Source organism: Eucalyptus grandis, chromosome 1 (genome assembly GCF_016545825.1).
Source record: "Eucalyptus grandis isolate ANBG69807.140 chromosome 1, ASM1654582v1, whole genome shotgun sequence".
NCBI lineage: Eukaryota > Viridiplantae > Streptophyta > Magnoliopsida > Myrtales > Myrtaceae > Eucalyptus > Eucalyptus grandis.
The window spans coordinates 1,937,890-1,957,324 of record NC_052612.1 but is presented as its reverse complement, the minus strand read 5'-3'; the positions used below and the strand labels follow the sequence as shown (position 1 = coordinate 1,957,324).

Sequence of the window (19,435 nt, the reverse complement as noted above, 5' to 3'; positions counted from 1 at the left end):
TTCTATTGAGTTAATCCTATTTCTTTAGGCAATTTCAAAAGTATACCTCCATTTGGGCATGAAGTTCCAAGCACTACTCCAAGGAACAGAAAATCAGGGAGAAAGGTAGAAATGAAAAAAAAAAAAAAAAAAACGATAAAAGAGAAAAAGGCTGGGAAGGGGAATTAATTTCTTTTCAGGACTTGACAGTTGACAGTGCAGCCTGAGAATCATCAATTCCCCATCATCATCATCAGGAAGTGGTTCCCACCACCGAAGAGAAGCAGTCAAGAGACAGAGAGCGAGAGAGGATGGGGCGTGCTGTGCTTACCTAGGGCCTCTCTCAATCAATGGCGGGTCTCCCGGGACGGCGATGCAGCTGAAGCAGACGACTCTTGAGACCAATTTCCATTACTTGAATCGAATCTCGAACCGAAACCGAATTGAAAATACTTGAGACTTCCGGTTCATTTTTTACATCACTGGTGCGTCAGGTCGGTCGAGGGTCCACATTGGTCATCATTGCTTTATAGGTCCCTCTCTCTCTCTTCCCTTTTTGCAAGTTTTTTTTTTTTTGGAGATAAACCGGCACGATTGGTCCTTATACAACATTGTTCTTTTACATTTCTTTTTAGACCAAAATCATCCTCATCGTATGAATGATGAGGTGGATGTGAATATTGAGTTGGATATCAATTTGATCAAATTTCTTATGTAACGTCAAGTAGGCAAACAAATATTTTAAAAAATAATCCTTGTGAAAAACAAACAAGAGTAGAGAGAGAGAGAGAGAGAGAGAGGGCTATGACAGCACTGCAGCCAGCACCTCGCACCTCAGTGGCGATGGCTGTCTCAGCAGCAGTCATGGTGTCAGAGGCGGGCAACCACCTTATAATGGTTTGCTTTAGGGGCAACAATTGCCCGGCGATGGCAATGACAAATGAGGCGAAAGATCTCAAATTAGACAATTTCAAAAGGTAAAACGAAAATATAAAATAACGAAATGGCAATTTTGAACCTTGAGAAGATAGTATAAGAATCGCCTATTTATTTGAGAAGTTATGAGCAAGAGTGCTTGTGTTCTTTAGCCAAATGACCATGTAAAATATTCTCACGAAAATAATCACCTACAAAAGTGAATGAATGAAAAATATTTTCATTGTTTACAAAATTGTTTCCCATAAATTAATATTGATGATGGAAATATTTTCATTAATAATTTATTTTTTATTAGTGATCTGATTTAATAACAACATTTTTTCGTGATTTTTTTGGAACCAAAAGCAAATGGTCGTAATCGTGCAACAATGACTTTGTACCAAACGGCTGTATAACAAAAGAAGTATAGCGCGGTATATTCTTGCATATCCTCTTACTGTCGCAGTAATGAAAATCGTAGAAAAAGGATATCCAGTGGAATATCTTTAAAACAATATTTCTATGGACCATTTTCCCTATTAACATTTAAAATTCAGGTTTTATGTGGTGGAATGTGGGGTTGAGTGCGACGGGGTTTTGTATCCACCATAGAAAATGCGATAGAAAATGAAAGGAAAATGAATTATTTCGTCTAGAAATTTCGAGCTAATATATAATGTCGTTTTTGAATTTTTAATTTATTCAATACAGTTCAATTTAATCCCTAAGCTATATCGTCCATGAACTTGAATTGATGCAATAATAACAATTAATATTTTCATATAATTTAATAATTGATTTGACATTTATTAAATATCGATATATCACATTGAATAAATTAAAAATTTAAGAATGACATTGTAAATTAGGCTAAAGTTCAAGATCATATTAAATGGATTAAAAGTTTATGGACCACATTATATATTAAGTCAAAATTCAAAAATAATTTATATAATTATCTCGAAAATAAAGAAAGAGAGAGCGTGCTCGTCACGTGGCTTGAGGAGCATCTTTGGAAAGGATATAATAAAGTGGGGTGAGAATTTTTTTTCCCTCTTCTAAGCATCTTGGAACCAGAAAAAAAAGGAGGCATTTTATACAGCAACATCTCGGTCCCATTCCACCTCAAAAAATAAATTAGCTTTTGCAAATTTTAAAATTAGTGGTCATTGATCGATGCGCAAAATTCCTGATATTTATAATCATTTCTTCTATACTCATTGGAATATTGATTAAGAGTATCAACCATTTAAGTAGAGGTGGAATTTTCAACTTTTTGAAAAGCTCAAATACAGACATTTTTATTTTACAATGGGCGAAAACAAGTCAAGCAATTTATGCCTATAACTGGGACACAGTTCAATGGCTACTTTATATCGACTCAAACTTGCCGATACTCAACTCGATATATTTGTAAGTCAGATCAAGTTCTTGTAATTTGTTTTTATATTCACATACGATTATGAAAATAGATATACTTAAACTTGTGCTTGAATTTTTTGTTTGTAATTTCATTGCAATCAAGTTAATTCTGAATATCCCGATGTCTTAATTCGAGAGGAAAAAAATCACTATTCGACCAAGCTTGAGTTCGAGTCCCGAGTTGCACTCGTGCGAGTTGGGTTTTCTAATTAATTAGAGAGAATTTAATTTGCTCGAACTCCACTCGACTCAATTATACTGTAGAATTTCATAAATAAATAAAAAAGTTTTGTTGAAATAAACATGAGCTGGTTTTCTAATTAATTAGAGAGAATTTAATTTGTCACAGCAGATATTAATTTTTTTAATTTTAAGAAAAATAAATAAATGAAGTACCTTTTGAAAACAAAACAAACGACACATTTTTTTGGGGTGGGGTTCACAAAAAAACAACAAACAAATGAAGTGGTACATGAGCAAGTGCCAACTGCCTGAAAAAGCGCCAGCCCACTGCATCTCTCTGAAAAAGCGCCAGCCCACCTCCACTGTCTCTCTCTCTCTCTACCCTGGGCAGTCCTCTCTCTCTCTCTAGAACCAGGAGAATTCCGCAGAGGAAGAAGGAGGAGAAAGCGATGCAGACGATCTCCAAAGCCTCCTGCACCATGGCTTCCTTCCCTTGCACCAGGGTCCCCACCTCTCTCTCTCTCTCTCTCTCTCTAGATCGCATTTTCTTGTTTTTCCTTCGAGGGTCGGTCTCGGTTTCGCGCCTCGAATCGTGTTCCGCACGGTGACTCGGATCGGCACCCCCCGAATATCATACCATTACTTTTTCTGGGTTGCTGTTGATTTGTGCGTTTCGTTCGGGGAAAAATCTGGGTTCCCGAATCGACGGGAGGGAGGTTCACGTGGACCGAGCTTACCGTTCATTTGTTTATTTCTTGTTCGCTTTGTGGCTTTTCGCGTTTCCGAGTGACGGTAGTTGATTCGGGCTGGCTTTCGATTTCGACGGTGCATCGCGACGTGTCCATTATTGGAGAATTCCTGTCCTTGTCTTGTTAGGCAGTGCGTGTCCGCGACTCTGTAATAGAGACACTGATTGCGGAACTTGGGTTCTCTTTTTTATTTAAAAATTTTTTAGCTTGGGTCTCCTGTGCCGTGTGGTCCGGCAGTTGAGTGCCGTTTGGTTCAGCACTTGGGATTTGCTGAATCTGGCGGTCGGGTTTCGCCCGAATCTTCGGATGGATTCTTGATCTTCTTAGAAATGGTGTTTACTGGGTGAACAGTTGTGAGTGTTGCCGTGCTTTGTCTGTTGCTGTGTGTTGCGCTCGCTCTTAGTTGATTTGGTGCTCTTGGGTCCCTGAGAAAGTAGTTTGTCATGCTATGTTCACCAAGCTTTATCTTATGAGATTTTTTGATGTTCTTGCTTTGTTTAATTCAGGTGAAGAGCGGGCTATGCGTGTGGCCGGGCATGAAACAGCTTTGTTTGAGGAAAGGACTTCCGTATGGATTGTTGCGTTTCCTGTCTATTCCTTTCAAGACCTTGTGGGGTGCCAGTAGATCGCTCAAAGTTACTCAATTTTGCACTGTGTCGAGCGTGTCCTCCTCTTTACAGATCGAATTGGTGAGCCTTGCCTGGGTTACATTGGGCTGACAGGCGTACCGTCGCATTCTTTCTATTCAGCTTTCTTTTGTTTCGTACAGTCCTAGTAACTAATAAAAATGCAAAGAAACTTGAATTTGTTATTTCTTCTGGGATTTTTTTAAACAGTGAATTATGTAGTACAGCTGAGGATGGTCAGCTAATGATGCTTGGATAGTGAAGGCTTTACTTCTGGAGATGCTTATGGGCTTCTCAGGGTTGAAAAATAATGATATGAGACTTATCCAACATAAATACTTGAATTGATGCTGGAATTTTCGTTGGTGAAATAGAATAGCTGAATAGTTATGGAGAAAATTAGGAACTCATGCAATGAAAAAGAACTTACGTGGCCGGATAAAGATAATTGACAACTTAGAAAGAGTATATTCTAAAAGGTCTGCCCCCTTCTAATGTTGTTGCATATTACACGGAAATAGAAATTTCTTTTTTGTCCCTACTGTTTTTAGTTGTTTTTGTTTTTTATTCAGTGGATGTTGTCCACTGTGTATGATTGTATCAATGTCATTGACTTTGTAAAATATAGAAGATGGAGGACCACATGGATGATTGGGTCTTGTTGGAATAGTTGTTGAGTGCAACTTCATGAAAGACGTTGGAGTTACTTCTGTTGTTCTATTCATCCCTGTTGTGCAGCAATAACTTTATGGTCATCAGAAGGTGACTAGTGGCTTCGTTTTTAATCATTCTACGTCTTATTACTACCTAAGAGGCTCTTGGATAATCATATCTACTCATGTCCTCTTCCCATGATGTGATTTTAAATCATGCTTTTAGGTACATTTACAGACGCTTATTCTTCTGGAACATTCTGAAGTATGTAAATTAAAAGTTTCCAGTGGAGTTTTTTGTGCGTCTAATTTTTTTAGTTTCACTAGCATTTGGTGTATCTGTTCGGTCACTTAGAAATTTCGTTTGCATTTTGTTGCATGGAAACATAATTCTTTTGGCCTTTTCACAGGTACCATGTCTCAAGGACAACTACGCATATCTTTTACATGACGTGGATACTGGGACAGTTGGAGTGGTTGATCCATCTGAATCTCGACCTATAATTGATGCTTTGAGTCGGAAAAACCGAAATCTCAACTATATATTAAATACCCATCATCATTATGATCATACTGGAGGCAATGTAGAGCTAAAAGCAAGGTACGGTGCTAAGGTATGATGCATCATCTTGTTAATTAAGTACATATATTGCTACTGTTCTTCTAAACTTCTTAGATGCACATGTAAAAAAAGTCAAGGATGGAATGTGCGTGCAAGTGAAAGCTTTTTTCTGTTATGTCTATGCATTTTTTATAAGAATGATATGACTATCTGATTTCTCAAAGTTACTTAGCTGAATCTTTATTCCATGCATTTGTTTTGTTCTGACCAAGGGTTTAGCCATTGTTTAGTTGGAGCATAATGAACTATGTTACACATAAGCAATCATAAATACACATGTTCTCTACAGAGAGAGAACAGTTTATTTGGAAACTTTTAACATATGATGAGATTTATACTGAATGCACTTAGAAATTGCTCTCCTTGCTGGACTAGATCCATTATGGGTTTGAAATTGACACTTGCTAAGGAAAGAGCGACCTGCTGTCTGAAGTAGCCTACCACTGGATTCTTTTATTTAGATTGGATTGAATGTTCTGGTTGTGATTGTCTAGTTTTGCACAGTTGACAACTTGTTTTCTGGTCATGTTGATGCAGCCCAGTGTTTTTCATGTTATATGGCCTCCTAAAAACGTGGCTGAAGCTAGTATTGGCCTCTACTCTGATCCTTTTTAGAGTCAATGAGCTTTTTGTTCTTATATTCACGATTGGAATAAGAAACACAGAAAAATAGTCTCCCAACTTTTAAAAGTTGATTTGAGGTAGATTAGGATATTTCTTAAGCTGCAGACCATATATTTGGTTGTTTCATAATGTAAAGATTTAGGATTTGACAATTGAAACTTATGATCATTCGATACCCTTCTCAAGCTACACTGTCTGAAATTTGTGTTTTTGGTGTAATCAACTTCTGCATTAGCTCATATTATTTTTGCTTCTTATAGGTGATTGGTTCAGGAATGGACAGGGACAGAATACCTGGCATAGATATAGCCCTCAATGGTGGGGATAAATGGATGTTCGCTGGACATGAGGTGCTTGTGATTGAAACTCCAGGACATACTCGAGGTTGAGTTCTCCCTATTCCTTTCGAGAAACTTTGGCTGCTAGTCTATGTGGTAGATCAGATTCTTTAAATTAACCATTTAGTATTTCAGGCCATGACGAGACTGAATTTTTTTAATTATTTCATGGCTGACGCAAACTAGTATGGACACCTATACAATCATGGTTTTCATTAGCTCTTCAAACCAGAGCACTACTCTGATTTGCTTGAGACCTTTTCAGTAGGTGACTTTGTTGGTTTTGCCTACTTTTAGGAAATCTGTAGTAATTTTGTGTCTATTGAGGATTTGCATTTCCCAAGGGATGCCTGTTTTGGGAGATTTACATGCGACTCACATGACCGCCCATTGGGCATAGCTTTTTATCCAATTACGTTTGCTTAGAGGCTTTTGAGGGAAATCGGTCAAGTATCTTAACTTTGGATATTTCAATTAGCATCAAATTGCATGATTACATTTTAATCTTTTCTCCTTCTTTCTAATGTCTCAAAATGATTTTGTGTGGCAGGCCACATTAGTTTCTATTTTCCTGGATCTGGAGTAATTTTCACTGGAGATACATTGTTTAGCTTATCGTGTGGCAAGCTCTTTGAAGGGACTCCTGAACAGGTAATATTGCTTTGAAATAACTATTTTAATTTTGTTTCTTTGGATATTGAAAGTGATGTTTTGTGGGACAAAGCCCGAGGAAAATGTAGAAATGACTGTTTAAGGCATGGTTAGAGATCATGTGGTTTGCATCTGGAATTATGGAAATTAAACGTTGAACTTCTCTTGACCTATTTTAATATATGGCATGGTCAGAAAATTTGGTTATTTTTGGTTCTGTTGAAGGGGACCAGTTTTGGCCCAAAAGAAAAAAGAACTACCAGTTTAAAGGGATATGCCTCTTGCATAGGCTGGAAAAAAGCGTTTTACACCAAATCCCCTGTTATTGTTGCCTTTTGATGGTGGAGAAGATTTCCAGTTTTGTCTTAAGGAGAGATGGGTTTAGCTTTTACTTTTCCAGGTGAATACATTATTAGGCTGAGAGTCAACTTTCATCTTCCTCACATCCAATAGAGGTTTGGAACATCAATCTTTAGTGCTGGGAAGTGTTGAATATCTTTTTGTTACACTCAAATGATGATTGCTCTCATTCCAATAACCGTGCTTTCACCGCTACTATCTCCTGCTTGTTCTGCTTATATGGGCCAGCTCATTTTGATGGTCAGTTGGCTGATTTTAACTTTTGATATTTCTGGCAGATGGCGTCATCCCTCAAAAAGATCACAGCTTTGCCAGATGATACAAACATTTATTGTGGTCATGAATATACATTGGTGAGTCAACTTGTCTTCTTAGGTTGTTGAGCCTTGCTAAGCTCAATTTCTGAAAGCTCTAATTGGTTGTCATTTTTGGGCAGAGTAATTCAAAGTTTGCATTGTCTATAGAACCCAACAATGAAGCACTTAAAAACTATGCAGCGCGAGTTGCTCATCAGCGCAGCAAAGGCGTAGCAACGGTACCTTTGGTCTAATTTTTATTTGCCAGTAACTTTGAAGAATTCATTAAACATTTTATTTATGGTGCAGTGACTACTGCTGATGGTTTTGGCTGAGTTTGCGTATAGCAAGAGACTTATTATTTTCAATGCGTTGTGCATGTGATGTCCTAAAATGAGCTTTTTACATCAATATGTAAAGCAACAGTGCCTTTTCCGTTTCTGCATAAAGGGCCATATCTTTAATTTATAAAATGTTTTCTTGGTACATGTCTAGGATGTCTTCATGTTCGGTCAGTTGTATTTTCCTGTATTAGATATGAGGTGTATAGCAATTTTAGGCCTCTTTACCTAGATGTCGTATATTAGCAGATGGTCCCTGTGATGAGTGCCCTTAGGGCACTATCTCAGCTAATTATACATAGGGAATATTTTTATGTTGAGATCTCGAAAATGAGTAACATGTAATGATATGTGTCGTATGTGGAAACATGAAAAGCTTACTTTTATGTTCCCGAAGCACATTAAATATAGTTTGAAAAAATGCTTAGTGAAGCTATCTTGGTTTTTAATTGTTGCCCATCTACTGGGCTTATGATAGTCTCTTCAATTAACTTAGTGTATTGGGTTGCTTAATTAAGTTCAGGGAAATATACATGGCTAATAATATTGTCTGTAGTCATATTTGACTGTGTTTCACCTCTGATCAAACTAATTCTCTGGGCATTGAAAAGTTTTTAGGGTGGGGAGATGCATAATTCAAGATCGATTTGTTTGCTTCTCTTACCTCAGTCAATCTTCTGAATTGCATGAGTTATGTAGAATAAGCCTTTTATTCAGATGCAATGGTAGGTTCAGGGTAATTTATGATTCCACAGATTCTACTCAAGTCAGACATTGATGTAATTCAAGATATTTCTATAGCAGTCTTCTTTGTTAGAATGGTGGACATACGGTTGATGTGTAGTTAGAAGTATAATGTGAGTATATTTTTTTTCAGATCCCAACGACTCTAAAGATGGAGAAAATGTGTAATCCATTCCTTCGCACTTCGAGCTCGGAAATTCGACAGTTGCTAAGTATTCCAGCCACAGCAGACGATGCCGAGGCATTGGGTATTATTAGACAAGCAAAGGATAATTTTTGAGTTTGTCGATAGCAGCTTCAGTTTTTGTATAGAGTGAGCGTGTGAATGCATCCATAAGTGGTCGTTAACCCGACGATTGTAGCTTCAGTATTGTGAAATCTAATGCTGGATTGATTCTTCGAGCGATTGCTTGGTAAAGAAAGGCGTGTTGCTATTGTGAAGAATACTCTCTTATACTTGAAAGTATTATGAGATTTGCTTTCACGGATGTGCCGGAGAAATAAGCTGTCGCCCTGCACCTCTCGAACTGCCATTCCATAATGTGCCCTGTATAGGTGAAGAAATGTCGAGGAGAGGCATTGATCGACGGGCTTTTTAATGAGCTTGACGGTAACAAGTTCTGCGGTTGTGTGAATTATTAAGATTCGGTTCCTTGAGATCTGTTGGGTTATGGGGTTCTGTCGAGTCAGTTGAAAATAGTCCTGTGGACTTAGCTTAGAAATGACACTATTGCATTGAGAAAGTAGCCCTTTTTTGGCATCATTTGACAAGGCATAATTACACTTTTCTTGACTACGTACTATTGTCGTGTGAAAGATCGTTGGCCCTTACTCAGAGAAATAGTAAATACAGTTTACTTAATGAATTACTCCTCGTAATTCCTGAGTCTCGGTATTCAATTGATTTCAACCAACTTCACGGATATAATCACGCTTCTCCCGCATAATATGCACTTCAACTTAGCGCAACGGGATGCTTTATTTTATATGCATATTACTGTTACTCAAGAGCATCGCGTATCGAGCGCAAGCTTCCTTCCAATGCTTGTATTGGAGATAACTTGGTTGGGAGGGTGCCAGTGTATAACCACACATCAGAGCTTGAGAAGTCCCTAAGTAAAGCAAAGGTGGGATGACACCAATTTGGTTGTGATGACTGAAGTGAGCACTTCAACTGCAATTTGATACTTGGGAATTTGGGAAGCTTCCTTTTGTTGATGTATGGTTTTACCAAACTCTCTCTCTCTCTCTCTCTCTCTCTTACTTTTTGGGTTTTCATTCATAGTGACCTAGTGAAACTTGTAATCTCTCTCAACCAAACTCCACCCTTTTTTTTTGCCTTGATTCCAAAGGGCTGACATCAGCTTCCATCAAGTTGAGTGGCACTTCTTCATCTGCTACCCTTTGTGATCTTCCTATTCAATTGGCATGACCACCGTCCTGGAGGAGGCAATTCCAGTTTTCTAAGTCTTTCCAGTGTTTTTTGGGGGCTATCTATTAATGATCAGTTCACCAACTGTGCCGTTAGCCTGTCAAAGCATGTTCTGTCCTTTAGAATGAGCGGTGTTGTTGGGATCAGACACCTCTTGAATCCAAGGATTGAAATTGTTGTCAAAGTAGGCAAGTTTTTAGGGTATGTTTAGGAAACAAGAGAAGGTGGGGGAGAAAGAAAATTTGGGTGGATAATTATGAAAAATTTGAAAAGGTTTGTGAGAGAAAAGCAAAAGTGATGGGGATAATTTTTCAATTCCGTATCCCACTTGTCTTTTTACACGTATTCGGATGGAGGCAATTAGAGCTGATGGGATGTTTCTTGCGATTACTTATTGCTTAAGGAAAGGAAAAATGATCACACCCCTCGTTTACTTTCACTCACGATAATTTCCTCATCACATCGTGCCAAGTTATAGGTTGCCATAATTTCTAATGTCGTCTCCCTTGCCATTCTCCTCCCCTCTCGTCACTTATCGTGTTTATCACGTCAAATAATGCCCACATCAATATTTTTATGGTGTAACTACTAGCAAATGATGAATAATTCTTTTCACTAATCATGAAGAAATTGGTGGGTGAAATTGAAAAGAACAAAAATAATATAAGTGAAACCGAAAGAATGAAAAAAATAAAAAAAAAAGGAAAAAGATATAAATGGTCCTTTATTTCAATAGTCATGAAGAAATTGGTGGGTGAAATTGAAAAAAAATAATAATAGAAGTGAACACGAAAGAATGAAAAAGAAAAGAAAAAATAATATAAATGGTTCTTGAATTTTGTCATTATGTGTAATGTGATCTCCAAATCTTTAATTTATTCAATATGTTCTTTAAATTGGAGTTTGATATTAGACATGGAACTACGTGAAAAGTTTAATATTATCTTTAAATTAAAGGATAATATTACATATTGATTAATTGCACGTTGGGTAGAAGAACAGGAAAATTCGTATCCTCATCCCAAGAAAAGTTAAAAAAATCCCAATCCGATTCCCGGGGCCCACCGCCCCGTTAAACTTCGCGATCATCTTCTCTTTCTTTTCGCTCTTCGTATTGTTATTTCCCCGCCATCACCACCACCACCATCGTCCAATCGATTTGACGCGTAGCCTCGACACCCCCTCCCTCTCCCGGCGCGGCGGCAAATGGCGGCGATCGGCGACAGCTGGTCGGCCGGCTCGAGCCCCACGCGGCGGACCTGCGTCGTGGTCGGCGGCCGCGGCTTCGTCGGGCGCTGGCTCGTCCTCCGCCTCCTGGAGCTCGGCCAGTGGATCGTCCGCGTCGCCGACTCCGATCCCTCCCTCCGGCTCGATCCGTCGGCGGAGCCGGACGCGGCGCTCGCCCGGGCCGTCTCCTCCGGCCAGGCCTCCTACCACCACCTCGACGTCCGCGACAGATCGTCGGTGCTCGGAGGTGAGCGGTCTTTCGATTTCGCGCCTGTGCATGTGATTGGACGTGAGAAATGCGGAACGGCGAGGGTGTGCGGATGAGAAAGTGTGAGGCCGGAAATGGTTGATGTACGGCGTTTCGGCTGTGTTGTCCTGCGTGTTGCGTCTGGTGACGTAGCTACTTTACTTTTTTGGAAACGGGAAAATCGTTGGAAAGATTAGGAGAGATCGCTGCTGAATCGAGCTGTTTACCGTTGTTCGGCTTTTTTCGTTTGAGAATCCCAGAGAGATTGCTGGTGGTTCATGCAGTCGTGATTTACTGCGTATTCTGCAGCTGATCGACAAATTTTGACCCTGCAAGTTCCATTCGACAGGAGCGTTTACATATTTGTAATGTCAACATTTTAATTTTGAGCCCAGAGAGATTGCTGGTGGTTCCATTCTGACAGTTGACCCTTTACATACATATTTGTAATGTAGGAACCAGAATTTTATCCTTGCCATGTAGGCAATAGTTGTAGTCATTCTTGCATACTGTTATGAAGATACTTTGCATTTCAATTTTATCTCAAATTTAAAAAATGAGAGCGCTATATTCTCAGGTTTGAAGGTGTTTGATGGCAAAATGGCAGGCTATTGTATGATAATTGCCATATTTAAAGAAAAGGAACAAGAGAAATGTTTGATGCAGAATAATAATTTGAATGGTTATTATCTCCATCGCTGTTAACTGGCATGAGTAACTTTCAGTTGTGCTTGTTCACCTGAATTGGAAATTTCATGCTGCTCAATTTGCAATCTGGTGGTTTGCTCTGGTTGAACTTAAAAATAAAATTTCCGAGTATTCTATTCTCACAATGTGTTATAGATGCAATCTTTCTGGTTCAGGGTCGAGAGTGAAAGAGAGGTACCAACTGCTGTGTTTAGCATGATATATAACTTTTCAAATCTTTTTTTCCCCTTTTATCCTGATTTTCGCGCTTCATGGTCATATTCTTCCAACATAGTATAGGAATGACTCATACATTTTTTTTTTTATATACCTTCACAGTTATTAAAGGTTCACAGGCTGTGTTCTATACGGATGTTATGGATTTATCCGGTCAAGATTTCTACAACTCTTACATGATCATTGTTCAAGGTAAGACATTGCTTCGCCAGTACTAGCAATACCATGTAGAAAGATACTTTTGGAATTGATTCAGTTGGGTGGTTAGCTGACTTAGCCTCTTCATATGTTGAGGCAGGTGTAAAAAATGTCATAAACGCTTGTAGAGAGTGCAAAGTCAAACGGCTAATTTACAACAGCTCTGCGGATGTTGTTTTCGATGGTTCAAGGGACATAATTGGTGGAAATGAATCATTGCCATATCCTTGGAAGGCATGTATCTTTCTTTAATGGAGCCATTTTCACAATTTACGAAGATTTCTTTCATTCACTCTTTCATGCACTAGTTCCTTTCATGATCTTGTCTGTATGGTAAAGCAGTATGCAGATATGTTGAGTGACCTCAGGGCTCAAGCGGAGGCACTTGTTTTGTTTGCAAACGATATTGATGGTCTCTTGACATGTGCCCTTCGTCCTAGCAACATTTTTGGTCCCGGAGATGCACAGTTTGTGCCAGCAGTTGTAAATCTAGCACAATCCGGCTGGATGAAGGTTTGAGAAATTTCCGCGCACTTCCTCAATTTATATAATCAGCCACATTTTGTATTACTGATGTTGTAAAAGGTCTGTATGTGTTATTGACTCTTATGCCAGTCTGCATTTTGTTACTACAATTGTTGAGTAGTATGATTGGAGCAACTCATTCTTATCCTTGTGTTTATTTTTTCCATCTCTCTTCCCTTACATGACAATTTTGTTGACCAGATTGAATGTTTATGCTACCAAATGTTCTTGGTAATGTAGTGGATTTACTCTGTGATAATGTCAGTTTAGTTTTTGTCCCTGATTTGTGAAATTTGAGTCTTCTTATTGTGGTTGCATATTGCTTTTTAACTCCATCATGAATCATTTTTAAGGTAACAGAATTTCTCATTTCAGTTTATTATAGGAGGTGGAGAAAATTTGTGCGACTTCACCTATATTGAGAATGTAGCTCATGCCCATATTTGCACGGAAGAAGCTTTATGTTCTCGGACTGTCTTTGTAGCGGGAAAGGTATTGCTTTGGTTACATCATTGGCTGCTGATCTCTTTGCTATCCTGATTCAATTGTTGCTGATCTTGGGACTGTTTTTAGGCATTCTTCATCACTAACAATGAACCAGTGAAGTTCTGGGAATTCATCTCTCTCTTATTGGAAGGCTTGGGATATCAAAGGTGAAGGGAAATGTTGATTGCACTAGCACCATCTATTGAAAATGTGGAGTTAGTATGCGAACCACTGTTCCTCAAATCTGAAAGACTATTAGAAATGCATTTGTACTGCACCTATTATGTGGATTATTTTCTTAAGAGCAGTTGTTTGAGTTTCTTGTACTACTTAGTTGAATTATTTAGTGTTGAATTTACTTGCTAAAGTGGTGGCTTTTCTCTTTGTCATTTTCTTTTGGGTTTCGAGGATGGGTTGGAGGAATAATCAGGTATATTTTAGGTGAGATAGATGCTAGCTAAGCATTTTTTGGTCAAAAGATTAGCTGTGCTCATTTAATAGCTTTAATAAATAACTATGATATTGAGCTTTAATATTTCAGCTACATTGCATTACTTTTATATTTGCTTAATTTGATTTTGGATATAATTATCTGGTTGGTATTTGGTTGTTGTCATCCTAGAAGTGTTATTAACTGGTGAATTTGTAATTTTATCTCTTCTTGCTTGCTGAATATTGGCCTCTTGATTGCAGGCCTTTCATAAAGCTGCCTGTTAGCATGGTCTACTATTTTTTCTTGCTTCTTGAAGGGATGTTTGAATCATTGGGCATCACAAAGAACAGTTATATTATGTCAGCTCGCCATTATGTTCAAGTAGCCTCCCGAAATAGAACCTTTGATTGCAGTGCGGCCCGGAAGCAACTTGAATACTCTCCGACTGTTACCCTAAAAGTGAGCACCTCCTCTTAAGCTGTTGCTTTTAGCACTTTTCACATTATTGAGTCCTTGCACCCGTGAGCTTCGTCAAATCTCATTGTGGGATTTCCTTCTAGGTGGAAGACCTTGTTAGCTTCTCAGGGAATATGCAAAATGTCAAACTCATTGTCTTTCAAGTTTTGATGATGATATGTAGTCTCTTAGGGTCTGGTAGTTTTCCAGGTTCAGTGGAACACATCTTTTTTTCCCTTGTCAACCTATATTTGGTTTCTGTTGAGTATTCTTGTGAGCATTAGCAGTGTCAAGCAGTTTTCTATCACTTTGCATATTTTTTTACTCAATCCCTAAGTAGCAAACAGGAAAACTGCTTCATTGTTGGTCCTCGTCTTGGGTATTATTCAGCATATTTCTCTTACTTTTATACTTCGAGATGTTGTCCTCAAATTGGATGTTTGCTTAGTTGATTTGCTGCCGGTCACCTTTTGTTCCCTCATTTTACTTTCACTGGGACACTATAAATGCTGGATCAAATCATTTTGCAGTTAGGGCTGTTTGTGGCAATGTCAGTAATACTTTTTGAGCTTTCATGCTACAACAGAGTTGTCCTTGCTTAGTCTCAGCAATGCAAGTCTGAATGGGGGTATTCACTTGTTATTGCTCAAACAGGATGGCATCGCAACAACCATTGCATCATTCTCTCATTATTCCAGAGACTCATCTTATGGGGGAGAAGGTGAATTCCCTGAACAGTCAAAAGCAGATTGGATGCTTGGCGGTGGAAAAGGTTGTATTTTCTTTTTACTCCATGGTATACAATGTTGGTTCTTTAGTGATACCAAATTTGTTTTTGTAGATTCATAGTCATACTTTGCTGAAGGTTCTTATTAGATTAATGAATTAACCTTTTTTCTCTACCGGAAGAAATGGAAATGACCTTTTTTCTCTCACAATGCTGTTTTTTAAAATGTTATGACGAGGAATCCTCCTTAGGCAGGTACACTGCAGCCCATGAAATACCTGCATTAAAGCTCATTAACCCCTGTTTTGGTGCCAGTGCTAATTATGTTGTTTCAAGTGGGAAATTTGGCTAAATTTAAAAGTCTATAAATCAATATTTTAAATTTACTATCTATGGTGAAAAGCTACGTTATTATTCTTTTGAAGATGATTATGTTCAGAATAAATTGCCCTTTGGTTAATAAAGCTCTTTAGATATTTTAATCTACGACATAGATCTACCTTTTCTGTATGCCTTCTCCAAGTTGCTGAATACTGTTTTCTGTGCGGTGATCATTACTTAATTGAGTTATTTGCATGGATTAATAATAGTGTAACTGTTTCTTGATAAAAATTTCAATGTCCTAATATAACTGTAACATAACCTTTGTGGAGTAACAAAGTGCAGTCAGTTGTTGTGGTGACATAATGGTGCGATGTTTTCAAAAACATACATTGTTGGTCTCTGATTTTTTACAGCTTTTTTATCCTTTGCTATCATCATTATTGCAAAAAGAGACTAATTGAACAAAAATCAGATTAATTGATGAAGAAAATATCTGGAATGAACCTAAGCACTGCTGCCATTCCTACTCATTGAATAGGCCTGTCTGGTCTCACTATGAAAGTCCTTTTAGTTTGTCTCGTTATGCAGTGTCTTGCATGTGACAAATACATGCTTCATTACGAAACATCACCATCTAAATTTTCTGACATGTTGTGCTACTGCAGTAGCGGACATTTTGCTTTGGAGAGATGAGAAGGAGACATTCGCCTACTTTCTGATTTCGGTGGTGTTGTTTTACTGGTTCTTCATTAGTGGAAGAAGTTTTATCTCATCGACTGCTTATCTACTACTCATGTTGATGATGGCTCTCGTTGGGTATGGTTATCTGACATCAAACCTGTAAGTATTAATGCTTGTTACTACCACAAGTAAGATCTTTCTTTGTTTACCACCCTTTCCTAGGTCTTCTGGCAAGAATTTCTCTTCAGCGAAGTCATTTATGTGTCCCTGCAAAAGTTGACTAATTCAAGTTCTCCATCTGCTTAGTTCCTCTCTTTTATGCATAAGCAGTACTATAGCCAAACTTTTTCTTTTGGGGGTTAGAATTCTGCTAAGGCTTGTCAGGTGCTTTGCTTTTGACCTATAAGCATGAAATATTCTTGTTTCATGATTTGATTAGTGACTGTGTGGCGGCAGCCTTTTCTTTCTTTTCTGCACCAGTATGCAGTTTAATAATCATTGTGGAAACACCATTCATTATCCTCACAGACAGGAATGCAATTAATAATTTCCTTTAGCAAGATCTCTAGGGTAAACTTGTTGGCTTTACTGGTTTACACTTAGTTTTTAAATGTCTCACTGTGTATAAAGGCCTGGGATCCCTGTTGCATTTGAAATATTTTCTTGTCTGCAAGTACTCAAAGACTTTTTATGCTTCCTCTAGAATAGTGGCTATCTTCTGGTGTGTTTTAGCGTCGACTCACTGAAATGATAGATCATATGCTTGGTTGTTTGTAACAGGTTCGATTCTAATATCAAAACAGCGTCTTTCTCTTGTTTTGATATGCACAAAAGCATAGTAGAAGAGTCGCTTGGGAGTATCATCTTGTTGTGGAACAGAGGGGCCCGTATTATGAGATCAGTGGCAAAAGGAGAGGATTGGAACATTTTCTTTAAGGTATCACCATTGATGTCATATAATTTCTTCTAAAAGCATAATGCACTAGATTTGCCAACTTCTGCAAATAGTATCACCATGCTGGGCATGTGCATCCTTATGGTGATAGTCAACTTTCATGCTTTATGTATTACGTAGAGTATGGTACTTTTTTGTCATTCAAACTTCTGGTTTCTTTTGTGGCCAAAAACAAAATTTTAGTCTCTAAGAGGGCCTACTCTTTGTACTTGTGGATGCAGTTGAGCGGCCCTTAGTTCGGTAAGGGTCATTTATCGGTCAACTTTTATACTATCACCCCTAAAAATCAAATTTGCCTTTCTTAATGTTGCTGGATTGGAAATCACTGCAGCCAATAGTAAACCAGAAAATTTGTCATCTTAGTAAGAGGGGGATGAGTTAAAGATTTACCCTGGATGAGATATCACCTTGTTCAGGAAATCATAGATGTGTTGTGGTAAAGGATTGTCAATGAGGGTGTTCTAGTGCCTGTAGATTCATGATATGTTCGAGGGGTTTCCCATCCCAATAAGTAGATATTTGTGTAAAATGTGAGTGACTAGACTGCTATGGGTGCTTTCCCCAGAATTATCCAAGCCTTCCAAGTTTACACTCCCTGCAACAAAGTTTTTGGCTTGCTATGATAAAATATGTCTGCATAACTTGACGATAATTAAACTTTAATTGAGTAAACAGTGATGTTTCCACTTTTGCAAGGCTGAGAATGAAGGTTTAGATCACATTTTCTTGTAGTAATTTGAGACTTCAGGAATGATGTCTTCTGTATTGTCATAGCACTATCCACTCATAATTGCAGTGTACTGCCCCTGCTCTGCCCTTTCTGGTTGTAGTGGTGCATCATGTACTGCTTAACTGTCATATTGTCTAGTCTCTCTGCTACAGAAAAGATCTAGTTTTTCTTTGCTTTCTTTTCTGGAGCAGGAAGAAAAGATCTAGGTTATCTCATGAACGAGCAACTTGATACATTGCCAAGCAACATCTTAAAATGCTCAGGAATATCTGCACTCTCTTAACATTCCTTTCTTGGTGAACCCCCTTTGTTGTGAAAGAACATCCAATGTATGCAGGAGTGGACAGATGCATTCATCTTGCATTTTTGAGTTGCTGATGCTCAATATCATTTGGTTCTAAGTCGCATGCTAACAATGTATTTGAAGTTATGAAGCCTATTTACATGATTTTTCAAACTAATGCAGACCGCTGTCGCTACGTATTTCTTGAGGCTCATTGTATCATATTACCTGACTTACGTAGTTGGTGCAGGTAAGAATTAGTGGTTATACACAAGTACAGATTAAAGCGGTCCTAGATTTGTTATTTATTCATCCTAATTGATGTCGGTTGCGATTGCAGCTCTCATCTGTTCGTTTACTTGCTTCTTCATCTACGAACAATACGAATCGGAGATTGACACACTTGAAAGGGTTCTGATAAGCGGAATGAAAACCTTGAAGGGATGGTTGGTGAGTTTCTTGCCTCTTTCCAAAACGCCACATGGCTGCACACAAGATTTGTAGCACGGGGACTCATCCAAACGCAAGAAACCGTCTGCAATGACCACCACTGACCACCACCTGAGCTTGACAGCATCGCCTCTCAAATGTAATTAGTGAATTAGCAATTTCACTAGGGGATCTGCATCCAGGTACAGCGATTGATCGTAGAATTAAGCTAGAAGGCGCTTCCTTTGAGTCTCTAACCAGGTCTCGTTAACTTCGAGAAGTTCTGGAAATAGATTGTTCCTGTCCTTTACAACACGTCTGAATCTCACGTCACTAAAGCACAGTTGGCGGTGTACACCGATGACATGTAAACAGCAACTGTTCAATGGAACGCAATGGTTGTTCTCTTTCCTTTCATCTCTCTCTCTCTCTCTTGTTTTTTTCTACTTGTACTGTTGAACCAGCCTAAAAGCAAGGAATAAATTTTACAACGTTGTCAGACGTGGCTATGAGCACACAAAAGCAGATTCTGACGACAACGTATCAATAGATATCGTCTTAAAGCTGCATCAGCTTGACACTTGGAGAGTCAGGTTGAGGACGCCGGATCCGATCAGGTGTGCCGGCTTCAGGATATATAGGTGAAACATGCAAAACCGTAGTATGCTTTCTACACGTCCTCTTTTTCACCTTGGTGAAACGAGTCATCAATGTGTCCGCACTGGTAATATAGAGCATCGTTAGAATTCCTTCTGAACAGATTGCTCCGCCAAATTTCGGATTATAAAGCCTCGATTCAAGAGGCGGACGGTCTGTCTGTTGTAGCGACCGGACGGGCTAGGTTTCTGTAGGTTGTCGGATTTCGTTATGTG

General features: G+C 38.6%; 2 protein-coding genes across 4 annotated transcripts; both read left to right on the top strand.

Moving 5' to 3' along the window:
- Window positions 1-2,853: 2,853 nt before the first annotated feature.
- LOC104435856 (probable hydroxyacylglutathione hydrolase 2, chloroplastic) lies at window positions 2,854-8,994 on the top strand. Of its 2 annotated transcripts, none has more exons than XM_039314316.1 (8): window positions 2,854-3,005; window positions 3,758-3,940; window positions 4,941-5,144; window positions 6,037-6,160; window positions 6,665-6,765; window positions 7,404-7,478; window positions 7,562-7,660; window positions 8,640-8,994. In XM_039314316.1, the coding sequence occupies exons 1-8, from the start codon at window positions 2,952-2,954 to the stop codon at window positions 8,784-8,786; spliced, it is 987 nt and encodes a 328-aa protein (XP_039170250.1). In that variant the 5' UTR covers window positions 2,854-2,951; the 3' UTR covers window positions 8,787-8,994. The 2 variants fall into 2 exon arrangements, with proteins under 2 accessions (XP_039170250.1, XP_010046949.1); XM_010048647.3 differs by lacking the exon at window positions 2,854-3,005 and adding an exon at window positions 3,449-3,604.
- A 2,066-nt stretch (window positions 8,995-11,060) lies between these two features.
- On the top strand, window positions 11,061-18,980 carry LOC104435786 (3beta-hydroxysteroid-dehydrogenase/decarboxylase). Of its 2 annotated transcripts, XM_010048516.3 has the most exons (12): window positions 11,065-11,412; window positions 12,439-12,528; window positions 12,635-12,768; window positions 12,877-13,047; window positions 13,435-13,551; window positions 13,633-13,712; window positions 14,239-14,437; window positions 15,089-15,206; window positions 16,151-16,325; window positions 16,947-17,103; window positions 18,318-18,384; window positions 18,475-18,980. In XM_010048516.3, exons 1-12 carry the CDS (start codon window positions 11,145-11,147, stop codon window positions 18,636-18,638), a joined length of 1,740 nt encoding a protein of 579 aa, XP_010046818.2. In that variant the 5' UTR covers window positions 11,065-11,144; the 3' UTR covers window positions 18,639-18,980. The 2 variants fall into 2 exon arrangements, with proteins under 2 accessions (XP_039168603.1, XP_010046818.2); XM_039312669.1 differs by lacking the exons at window positions 18,318-18,384; window positions 18,475-18,980 and adding an exon at window positions 16,647-16,736 and having other exon boundaries at window positions 11,061-11,412; window positions 16,947-17,062.
- Window positions 18,981-19,435: the final 455 nt, after the last annotated feature.

What these genes read in the sequence shown, in the direction of transcription:
- LOC104435856 (XM_039314316.1), top strand. Translation starts at nt 2,952, where the DNA reads ATGCAGACGATCTCCAAAGCCTCCTGCACCATGGCTTCCTTCCCTTGC. An exon ending in AAGCAAGGTACGGTGCTAAG is followed by an intron (nt 5,145 to 6,036) that starts GTATGATGCATC and finishes TGCTTCTTATAG; the next exon opens with GTGATTGGTTCAGGAATGGA. An exon ending in TTGAAGGGACTCCTGAACAG is followed by an intron (nt 6,766 to 7,403) that starts GTAATATTGCTT and finishes TATTTCTGGCAG; the next exon opens with ATGGCGTCATCCCTCAAAAA.
- LOC104435786 (XM_010048516.3), top strand. Translation starts at nt 11,145, where the DNA reads ATGGCGGCGATCGGCGACAGCTGGTCGGCCGGCTCGAGCCCCACGCGG. An exon ending in CACAATCCGGCTGGATGAAG is followed by an intron (nt 13,048 to 13,434) that starts GTTTGAGAAATT and finishes TTCTCATTTCAG; the next exon opens with TTTATTATAGGAGGTGGAGA. An exon ending in GACTTACGTAGTTGGTGCAG is followed by an intron (nt 18,385 to 18,474) that starts GTAAGAATTAGT and finishes TTGCGATTGCAG; the next exon opens with CTCTCATCTGTTCGTTTACT.